The 11,113-nt window shown below is 39.4% G+C and overlaps 1 protein-coding gene across 2 annotated transcripts; it reads left to right on the top strand.

The window, feature by feature from the left end:
* Nucleotides 1-1,622: 1,622 nt before the first annotated feature.
* Nucleotides 1,623-9,350, top strand: BTF3 (basic transcription factor 3). 2 transcript variants are annotated; one of them, XM_080677279.1, is made up of 6 exons: nt 1,623-2,028; nt 2,593-2,661; nt 5,798-5,911; nt 6,024-6,225; nt 8,073-8,129; nt 9,050-9,350. In XM_080677279.1, the coding sequence occupies exons 2-6, from the start codon at nt 2,593-2,595 to the stop codon at nt 9,094-9,096; spliced, it is 489 nt and encodes a 162-aa protein (XP_080533405.1). In that variant the 5' UTR covers nt 1,623-2,028; the 3' UTR covers nt 9,097-9,350. The 2 variants fall into 2 exon arrangements, with proteins under 2 accessions (XP_080533405.1, XP_080533404.1); XM_080677278.1 differs by having other exon boundaries at nt 1,902-2,266.
* The last annotated feature ends 1,763 nt before the right edge of the window (nt 9,351-11,113 follow it).

Raw genomic sequence — 11,113 nt, 5'->3', positions numbered from 1 at the left:
CTGGGAGCACACAGGATATGGTAACATGTAAATTACTCTTTTTGCCATCCCTGAGCTAAGATAGCAACTTAGTAACTAATTTTTAGAGTAAAAAAAAAACAACACCTTTATATTAAAAAAATGCTTTATATATTTAATGTTATATTTAACATTTATAATATATACTTGATATTTAATATTGGCAGAAGCATAATTCTGCTAAAAATTAGCATTCACAAAATAAGCAGAAGCAGCTGAAGAAACCAGAAACCAAAGTATTTTCTTACTATTAGGGAACCTTTCATGATTTTCCACATGGTGCAAGTCTTAAAGTTACAAAAGAACGCCTGGCTGGTGTGGCTGTGGACCCATGAACCAAGAGGTCATGGGTTCCATTCCTGGTGGGGGCACATGTGCGGGGTTTCGGACTTGATCCCCAGTAGGGGGTGTGGGGGAGGCAGCCCATTGATGTTTATCATCAACGTTTCTATTTCTCTATCCACTCTTCCTTCCTCTCTCTGTCTAAAAAACATATTTTTAAAAAAGTTACAAAAGAACAATAGACAAAAGTGGAAACCAAAGGAAAATAAAAAATAACCTGGAATATTTCTTGAAAACAGTTGTATAAAAGGTGAATCAGAATCTTGTGTTTATGTAAATATTCAGAAAACAACATCACATGACTAGGAAGCTTAGAATGCAGTATAACATAAAGGGGGAAAAACTGCTCCTGAACAAAGATAAAGTTTCAAAAAGGGGAGTATTTCTATGTATTTTGTAACATTTCTATAGTACTGAACAATGTTGGCAGTCATTTTGATCTTTATTGTTAGGACAGTGACCCACATAGCTTAACAGTACAAACATCCTTTTCTGTGCTACACTTGACTCATATTTAATAACAGAAGCAACACTGTTTTTTGAGAAAATATCAACTGTTACAATTATCTTTAAAATGTACCTCAGTTTAAGTAGATTTAAATAAACTTTTCCAAAACAAAAAGCACCTACACGTTTTCTTGTTGCATAAATTGTATTTTCTCTAGCGAAGATTTTGAATATTCAAAGGCTTTTCATAGCTAAGACCACAAAAAGGCTGAACAGAGAGCATTTTTATTTAAATTTCCATTTTTAATACCGGTCGTTTTATTTTAAGGTTGTCTTAAAACTTGTCATAGAGTAAAAAATTTCAACTCACACCAGTTTAGCCTCTCCAAACACACCGGCCATAAGTTCTTGATTGACTTACTAGTTAAGACAGGTAAAATTTGTTCAATTGTGACTCGCTAGCTGTCAAGTCCATGCCAACAGATACCAAGTAAACTTTTTGTCTGTTAGACAAGAGAAGGTAATCACTCACGTACCCGGGTCTAAGGCGATTAGCCACCTGCTATGGGGCGGAAATGCACATTACCCGGTCCCATCCCAAGTCCGACAGAATTACTTTCTGAACACGCTTCTCAGATTTTTCGGACCCTGGTCCTGCAAACCACCTAGCCTTAGAAAGCAAAATTAGCTTCATTGTTTTTGACAAAACATTTTGGTAAAGGCTCTTTCGGGCCGACGGGTAATTTCTAAAACTTTCGGGGTCACCCAGCGAGCCGAGAGCACACGCTGGGCGCCCCAAGCGTTTCCGCAAACCTGAGAACAGGACTGGAGGGAGACAGGGCCGACTTACTCAACTCTAACTGAACAAGAAACTGTTCTCTCTGACCCCCTGTATGGCTTTCCCCAGGCCTCCTCGCGGTACCTCCAGCCCAGCCTTTGGCGTGGTCGCCGCCCGGCCAGCGCTGGACGCGAAGAAAAGAACGTCCACGCGCGATAGTCACAAAACCCGCGTCCTGGGGCCGCGCTTGCGCAGCACAGCCCAGAGCTCGGGCCAAGTCTGTTTCCTGACTTTTCAAGGAAGTGGCCTTGCGTCACTTCCGGCCTTCCTCTAGCTGCCATCTTGCGTCCCCGCGTGTGTGTGCTTATTCTCAGCTGGTCTGCCCTAGACCCCCTGAGCGTCAGCCCTAGTCCCCCGCGCGGCCCCGTTTCCTCTCCAACAAGGTACAAAAAGGCTGTGGACGCCGGCGTGGGAGGAGGACGGGATCGGGGGCGGGAAGTGCCCGGAAGGAGCGAGACAGGGAGGGACAGGGCTGAGGAGAGGAAGGCGATGCGACGGACAGGCGCACCCACTCAGGCTGACTCTCGGGGTCGAGGTCGAGCCAGGGGCGGCTGCCCTGGGGGCGAGGCGACGTCGTCTCTTCCTCCACCTCGCGGCGGAACCAGAGGACAGGAGCCTCAGGTACCGCGAGGCTTTCGGAGAGTGGCCGGTCGGGCAGGCCCTGGCTAGGCCGAGGCCGGGCCAGGGCCGGGGTGGGGGGTGCTGGCCGGGCGTGGTTTAGACCCCATTTCCCGGGTCTGTAAAAAGGGGGGCGGTGGAGGGGGGGAGGAAGGTGGGTGCTCTTTCGGCCCTCTCGACCCTGAAATTGGGAGCCCTGCGGGGTGGATTTGGGATCCAGGCCTCGGCCCGTGTGGGACATTTGTTCTGCCTGTGTGTCGGGAAACAACGAGCATGGAATGCTAGAGCGAACTAGACCTTTCCTCGCTGAGGGTTTCCTGTTTTTCTAGATGAAAGAAACTATTATGAACCAAGAGAAACTCGCCAAACTGCAGGCACAAGTGCGCATTGGTGGGAAAGTAAGTTTTAATAGTTTTGTGTGTGTGTGTAAGGTTTAGGGTTTTTTCCTTTTGCATTTCTAATGTCGATGGCGTGCGACTTTGTCTATAGAGGGCATTTCACGGAACTAGCAAATTGGGGGGAGGGAGCGGCGGGTTAAATGTGATATACAATGTAATGTATCCGTGAATCTAGCAGGTTATATACTCAAAGGGAAAAAAAGGAAGTGAGTCGAAATGAAAAACTACTTAGACTGCAAACATTGTGTGTAAACATACTCTCCAGTGTTACAGAGTTTTAAGTGGAACAGAAGTGTTTCCTAATGAACTTAGTAAGAAAATGTGTCATTTCAGTTACGTATCATTGTGGCCATTATACCTCCGACTTGTTTTGGCTTCGGTTGTATACAGTCGACTTACTAATGAGTTGGTTTCTTTTGTAGATTAAGACCTTTTTTGTAATGCTTCCTTGGCTAATGCACTCCAGTGCAGTAGTTGTATATTTCTAGGGCGTTTGAAGATCTTTCTTGTAAGTACATTTTGGAGTTTAAGAGCAGTGGACTATGGATTCGAAAATATTACCTAAAGTGGATGTCTTTCTATTTTTACTTTGCGATTTCGCTAAAACTGAGGGAATGAGAGTGTTTGGTGGGTTTTTTAATGATCAGTTTTTGGTTCATTGTTTTTTCCTGGTGGATACTGAGTCCGAGGGGATTCCTTTTTGAACTTTGTAAGTTTTTAGATTGTTCTCTAAGTAATTTACATAAATCAGAAGTCCACTCTAGACCGAGGTCTACCTGGTTATATTCTGCATTGTTAGCACATTCCTAGTATTTAACAAGGTGTGGTATAGCCTGTTGGAACAGAGCATGTCTTCACTTGGTAAAACTTGTATTCACTTGTATGGTAAAAACTTCTATACTACAAATTTATTATCTATTAGTGGGTGTTTGTTTGTTTGTTTTTTCAAACTTTACCCATTTACCTTCAAGTACAGTCTACTGTGAAATAGCCCAATTTGCACTTAGACTTAAATAGTAAGATGTACATCTGTTAATTACTGGACTTTGCCAGCAGTGTATGTATCTTCATTCACCCCCACACCCCCCTAACTAGTAGTATTCAAGATCCCACACCTACCTGTTAACAGTAGGTATTGTTCTTTTTAGCAATCGTTGTAAGCTAGGTGTGACGGAAAAACTCATTATAATCTTTGTGGGTTAGTGTTTGGATGCTCTTCCGGTGTTTTTAACCTTAGTCAATGTGCTTTTTTTGTTTGTTTACTTTGATCATTAGTCCCTTTAACTTGTGAGACAAATCATTCTAGGTAAAGGAAAGTCGGGGTTATCTAGGATTCTTAAGGCTGATGTAGGATTAAGCTTTACTTGTTAACTAGTTAATAGAGGAAGTATTCCTGTCATTGTAATATGGAAACATTTTCTTCACCTTTTAAGAAACCTGCTTATTATGGGATGTGAAATCAGGTGAGTGAGTTTTGCCCTAGAGAAAATTGCAAGTGTTTGATACTTCTAGGTAAGTGTTACAAGAGCTCTTTATTTCAGTATCTGATCAGAACATTGATAATAACTTAATTATTTCAGTGAAAAGTAAACCCTATTTATGTAAAGTGTATGAAAACTATAGAAGGTGTGCTGGTTTTGTTTTTAGAATCTTATAGTAGTTTCTTAGAATGTCTTTTAGAGAGGGTTCTCTGGGACCCAGGTTTCTACATGACCACTTCAAGGTAATTGTTATTTTAAAGGTTTTTTGAGGGTGTTGGTCACAGTATTCCATGTAATTATTGATATTTTCTTCAGTTACACTATGATTTATTTAAGCCTTTACTATGCTGGATCCTGATACAAAATTTAGGTAAAGTATCTAGGGGGCTTTAAGGCTAGTAGGGGAGATAGACAGTTTTTAAAAATATTTTTTCACATACATGGTGCAAGAGAAGCATTTTAAAGAGATGGGAGTGGTTTGGCTGGGTGAGGATATTAATTGTATAGTTTAGGGAAAACACGGAAGAGATGCTGGCTTATGCAGGATTTTAAAGGATCAGAATTGGTATGGAGGCTGGGGACAGTGAGGTAGGTGGGTGGTGGTAGTCTTTCCATGAAGAGCCTTGTGTACAATGTAAATGTCTTAGCCTATATGGGAGTCTATGAGTGTTATTAAAGAGTTTGTAAGCAGAATATGGATGGTCACATTTGCCTGGTTTTGGAAGTTTATAGGATATTTTAGAGAAAGGGGAGATTGGAGACTTGGCATGCATAAGAGACCACAGGTTTTCCTGAAGCCTATATTCATTCACTCATCAAGTTATTGACTACCTCTGTGAGCCAGGTACTGTTATAGATACTGAGTATTATAGCAGTAAATAGAATAGAAGCCTTCAAGGAGTTTACATTCTAGTAATGGGAGACAGACAATAAAATATACTTATCTTTATTAGTAATAAGTGTTATAAAGAGAAATAAACCTGGATAGGTGGAAAATGGTGAGTGTGGGTCGTTGGGAAAGGCCACTCTGAATATGGTGACATAAGAGCAAGGATCTTGAGTGAGAGGGGAGCCATGCAGATACTAGGGAAGAACAGCAGTATGTCCAAAAACTTCTGTTTGGCCTGTTTTAGTAACAATAAGGTTTATTTGGCTGAAGATGAGTTTGTGTGTGGTCAAGAATGGCATAGTAGGGGCAGGAAAGATCAAGGTTAAGATAAGAATTTCAGATTTTACTTTTGCGTACTATGGAAGTTTGTACAGACATTTGTGTCATACACTGTCTTGCCTTTGAATATTAATGGATGTTACTTTTTCTTTAATTAACGTAAAAACAAAAGGTTAGTAATTTAGGTTGACACATGCCACCTCTTTGATCACTTTAGAGCAGTTAATGTAAAAAGTAGGGCTTCGAAGAGATCATTTATATCTGACAAGACTAGAATTTTAGAAATTATTAAGGATTTGTAGACAAGTCCTTTCCCTCTTTTGACTTCCCTCATTGCTTTCACCTGCCTTCTCACTGCATAAAAGTTTGTGGTTATGGTAATTTTCTTATACATATCCAGAGGTCAACGGAATTTGAACCTTTCCATTTGAAAATGTCTGTTACAGTATAAATGCGTGCTGTGTTCTTTCCTTTATCTCCACTTTAGGGAACTGCTCGTAGAAAGAAGAAGGTGGTTCACAGAACAGCTACAGCAGATGATAAAAAACTTCAGTTCTCCTTAAAGAAGTTAGGGGTAAACAATATCTCTGGTATTGAGGAGGTAAGTGTCAAGTTTTATTTCTTTAGAAAAACAAGATTTATCTGAACAAAGCTTTTAATGTTCATACATTTGGTGGGCACTGCTAATTAAAAATGTATTTTTTTCTTTATAGGTAAATATGTTTACAAACCAAGGAACAGTGATCCACTTTAACAACCCTAAAGTTCAGGCATCTCTGGCAGCGAACACTTTCACCATTACAGGCCATGCTGAGACAAAGCAGCTGACAGAAATGCTACCCAGCATCTTAAACCAGCTTGGTGCAGACAGTCTGACTAGTTTAAGGAGACTGGCTGAAGCTCTGCCCAAACAATGTGAGTTTTGCACAGGTTATTGATTTATCCAATAGATTTCTACAATGTCAGGTACAAAGTGAATGTGAATATCTTTAAATTTGGAAATGCTACCTTTTCTCCAAAAATATCAATTTTTACACTGATTTTAAGCAAGTATTCATAGTATATGCAATAATTTAGTATGCTGTGATTATTATACTTGCTTGTTTCCTACTAGCTTTCTTGGGTTGGATAAGAGACTTTAAAATGTTACCTTTTATTAGCTGGAAAGTATGAAAATGTTAATTTGCTGCTCTTTTGATAACTGGCAGTTTAAAATTAATTAAATATATATTGTAAATTATCAGAATTCTTCAGTTGTATTTATACAACAGGTATTACCAATAATCTTTAAGAATTCGCTTGCCACTATTCTGGTGTTTTTAATTATAGTATCATAAGGATTTTGTTCAGGGCAGAAAATCATGTAGTTGAATAATTGTACCTCAGGGGTATGGATACTTTTTTTTTTTTAAAATATTTTATTGACTTTTTACAGAAAGGGAGGGAGAGGGCTAGAGAGTTAGAAACATCGATGAGAGAGAAACATCCATCAGCTGCCTCCTGCGCACCTCCTACTGGTGTGCCCGCAACCAAGGTACATGCCCTTGACTGGAATCGAACCTGGGACCTTTCAGTCCACAGGCCGACGCTCTATCCACTGAGCCAAACCGGCTAGGGCAGGGGTATGGATACTTTATGCTGAAGCTCTCTGACTAAAATTTTGAAGAATAGCAATGTAGAAGCAAGTTAGGCCTATTATATGGTCTTTTAATTAGTCATCCATGTTTTTCTAGGCATTCACTCACTCTGCTTCACTTTATATGTTGTTTTGTCACCTGGAAAGGCATAAGAGTTTTTTTTGTTTGTTTTAATATATTTTTATTGATTTCAGAGAAATGAAGAGGTAGAGAAACATCAGTGATGAGATAGAATCATCAATTGGCTGCCTCCTACATGCCCCCTACTGGGGATCGAACCCACAACCCGGGCACGTGCCCTTGACCAGAATTGAATCCGGAACCCTTCAGTCCACAGGCCAATGCTCTATCCACTGAGCAAAACCGGCTAGGGCAGTGGTCGGCAAACTGCGGCTCTGTTGACTAATGAGTTTGCCGACCACTGGGATAGGGGCTTAATCACAAGGAACAACAACAACCTGTAATTATTGGAATCGAGAGTCTAGGTCAGTGGTCGGCAAACTCATTAGTCAACAGAGCTGCAGTTTGCTGACCACTGGGCTAGGGCAAGGCATGGGAGTTTGTAGAAAGTCGTCTTAGGCTTTCAAAGCTGAAAAAGGCGTTTGAAGCAGTCCACTGAACATCCTGGGGCCAGTACTGTGAGGTCCCAACTCTCAAGTGTAGTTTACTTTGTTTAATAAAAGGAAGCTGGATGCTTAGCACTCAAAGAAGCTTAAATATTTTTGATCATTTTATTTTCATTTCAGTAAAGGTTTGTTGAGCATCTCCCTTATGCCATGCACAACACAACAGAGTATTTGAGAAAACAGCCTCTTAATTTGCCTCCCCAAGTAAAGCTTACCATAATTTGGTACGTGGGTTTACTTGTACCCTGGGGGCTCCCCATTATTCTCATTCTCAATGTTTGTGGTGGGCCAGAGGATTGAAAACCTAGGTATAGAATTTGGTTTGTTGGCTATTGCTAGTGTTGTAGCTCATTTGTAGAATATTATGTTATTGCTAGTACTATAGATGAGATCCCAAATGTCACATCATGAATATAAACCTTTCATCTGTACTTCTTTTGGTTAATGTTTATTGAAGACAAACAAATGTGTGAGTAATGTTTACATTTCCCTTTCACAGCTGTGGATGGAAAAGCACCACTTGCTACTGGAGAGGATGATGATGATGAAGTTCCAGGTAGGAACCTTCACTTGTGGTTAAACTGGAGAATCTTAGCAAGGGAGGATAAAGAATCTTTATTCTATAGGAGAGACTACCTTGAGGGAGGTGGTATAGAGTAAAGGGGGGGTAAGGGAGACATGAACCTTACTCACTCAGAATGAGAAAAGTAGTGTGCTGTTATTTCACTGGGAGTTGTGTTTGTAGATTTGGTTTTTTTCTATTTGGGATCCCAAGAAGTTGGAGGTATATAACCATAAGTATTGAATAAAAAGTATGCATATTGTTACCTAAATGTAATAACTACTTACAGACCACAAATGACTCTTGTTTCCTACTGTGAGATCCATAAATTTATAAGAAGGCACAGAGAAGTTATTCAGATATCTTGGGATATAACCATTCTAAAATCAGCAGAAAAGCTCCTTTGGCAATCTTGAGGCATTTTTCTATCTCAGCTGTTACTAGATATATTTTTGTGTGGTAAAACAAATATTTATTGGGGAGTAGAATCACTAGATCATAAATAATTCCACTTTGCATGGACAGGTGTCCTCAGGAATCCAAGAAAACTTTAGAATTGTGTGTCACAGTACTCTTTAGTTCTGTCCCCAAACTGACTAATGTGTTGTATTGCTTAAGTTTAATTCTTGGAGTGCGATGAGAATAGGGAGAGTATATATATATATATATCCTTTAAGCACAGCCATGGGCAAATTAATGACTTTCCCTCTTTCCCTTGTTTTAATTATATGCCAAAACATATACTTCAAAATGTGCCAAATGAGTAGTGGTATTATTGGAAATAAAAACTTTTAAATTTTATATACTGATTTAACTGTAATATATATTTTAAGAACATTTCCTTATTTCCTCTTAAGATCTGTATTTGTAGATTTGGCTTTTTCTGAGTTTCTGCCTTTTTCATTTTTTTCTAGATCTTGTGGAGAATTTTGATGAGGCTTCCAAGAATGAAGCAAACTGAATTGAGTCAACTTCTGAAGAAGATAAACTTGAAGAAGTTTCTGGGAGCTGCTATTTTATATTATGACTGCTTTTTCAAATTTTGTTTATGGATCTGATAAAATCTAGATCTCTAATATTTTTTAGCCCAATGCCCCTGGACATTGCAGCTCTTTTCAGTTTTTGCTTATACATAAATCATTCTTTGCAGCTAATTAAGCTGAAGAAGCTTGGGAATAAAGTTTGAAACAGGTTAATAAAGATCTTTGCCTAGTATAGTTTTATTTTTTATTTCATTGACACTGATTTGTACACAGAAAGCAAAGTTGTTTGTAGAAAGCTAATCATGGCATGTAATATGACATAATCTTTGATGAAATTTTATTAAAGATTTAACATGGTAGAATCATGTAACAAAGGTGGTATAAAGTTTCATGTTTGAAAACTTCCCTCCAGTAGCCCTCACGGCTTCCACGGTTTATATGATGGGTATAATTGTAAGTTGGGAATAGAATACTCCTTGGTAGTAGAGCAAGGTTTTTTCTCTCTTAATGTCTATATACTGAGTGCCTTATATGTACTTTTCTTTTTTAAAGATTTTTACTGATTGCAGAGAGAGAAAGAGAAACATCAATGATGAGAGAGAATCATTGATCGGCTGCCTCCTGCACGCCCCCTGCTGGGGACCAAGCCAGCAACCTGGGCATGTGCCCTTGACTGGAATTGAACCCAGGACCCTTCAGTCCACAGGCTGATGCTCTATCCACTGAGCCAAACCAGCTAGGGCCTTATATGTACTTTCACACTTAATTTTCTCTCATTTAATCCTTATCCTATGAAGTTGCTCCATTTGATAGATGTAACCAAAAGTTAATTAAAAAAGTGAAAGTAGTTAATCCCTTCTGAGTAGGCTATTCTCTAAGATAACTGGAAAAAAAGTAGTAGGAATGTCACCCCTTTTCCTTTAAGTCATAACACAATGAGTAGGGCTCCTTTTTTCTATTTTAAATTAACATACTGTAAAATTGACCTGTGTATGCAGTTGTAACGTGTAATTGCCACCATAACTAGAGTACTGAACAATTTCACACCAGAAAGGCCCCTCGATAATAGAGCTACTTTAAAAAATTTGTATTAGTAATTATAATGAAGCAATTTAACAGTTTTACAAATGGTAATTAAAACAATTACGTACATCCTGCCTTGATGTCAACTGAAAATTGTCTTCGTTTCTACACAACAATAAGAATTTTAAATTTTCATAACTTACAAGTACCTTTTGAAGGTACTGTATAGCTATATCTAAAAGTCAATTATTAACTACCAAAAATGAAATGTATAAACAGTATTTGCCTATCTTAACATTGTATTATTTTCTTTAAAGTCTGCATATCACTTAAAGTACACTGCTACAGTAACAAGAATTCCAAAGTCTCAATGATTTACAAAATTACATGTATCCAGATTATTACAGGTTAGGCTGGACTCTGCTATATTGCTATATGTTCACTTGAGATCCCAGGCTAATGGGGCAACCTCTGGGGCACTCAGCTTTCTGGCAGAGTGAAAAGGTGGTATGTCATGTGCTGGTTCTTTTTTATTAAATATATTTTTATTGATTTCAGAGAGGAAGGGAGAGAGAGAGAAGCATCAATAATGAGAATCATTGATCGGCTGCCTCCTGCACAACCCACCCTTTACCGGAATCAAACCCAGGACCACAGGCTGACGCTCTATCCACTGAGCCAAACCAGCTAGGGCCATGTGCTGCTTAGAACTGCTACAAATATCACATATAACTGACCAAAGCATGTGGAGTGGGTAAAGGAGGGCAGAGGATTGGGATGGTCTGGAGTGGGGCCTGAAGATTTGCATTTCTGATAAGCTTCCAGGCGATGCTGATGCTGTAGGTCCACTGGCTGTGCTTTGAGTAGCACAATTGAGATTGTCTTAACTCATCCCAAGAGATTGGGGTGACTTGACAGGCTGACAAGCATGTGAAGAATGCCATTATCTGAAGATCCAGTTGTTTACCCTGA

This window comes from Plecotus auritus (genome assembly GCF_963455305.1).
Source record: "Plecotus auritus genome assembly, chromosome: 7".
Lineage (NCBI taxonomy): Eukaryota > Metazoa > Chordata > Mammalia > Chiroptera > Vespertilionidae > Plecotus > Plecotus auritus.
Note: the sequence above shows the minus strand (reverse complement) of the source record. Positions and strands in the feature narration are given on the sequence as shown.

Coding starts and splice junctions, on each gene's coding strand:
- BTF3 (XM_080677278.1), top strand. CDS start 2,135: ATGCGACGGACAGGCGCACCCACTCAGGCTGACTCTCGGGGTCGAGGT. Junction 2,267..2,592: donor CCAGAGGACAGGAGCCTCAG/GTACCGCGAGGC, acceptor CTGTTTTTCTAG/ATGAAAGAAACTATTATGAA. Junction 2,662..5,797: donor AAGTGCGCATTGGTGGGAAA/GTAAGTTTTAAT, acceptor TCTCCACTTTAG/GGAACTGCTCGTAGAAAGAA.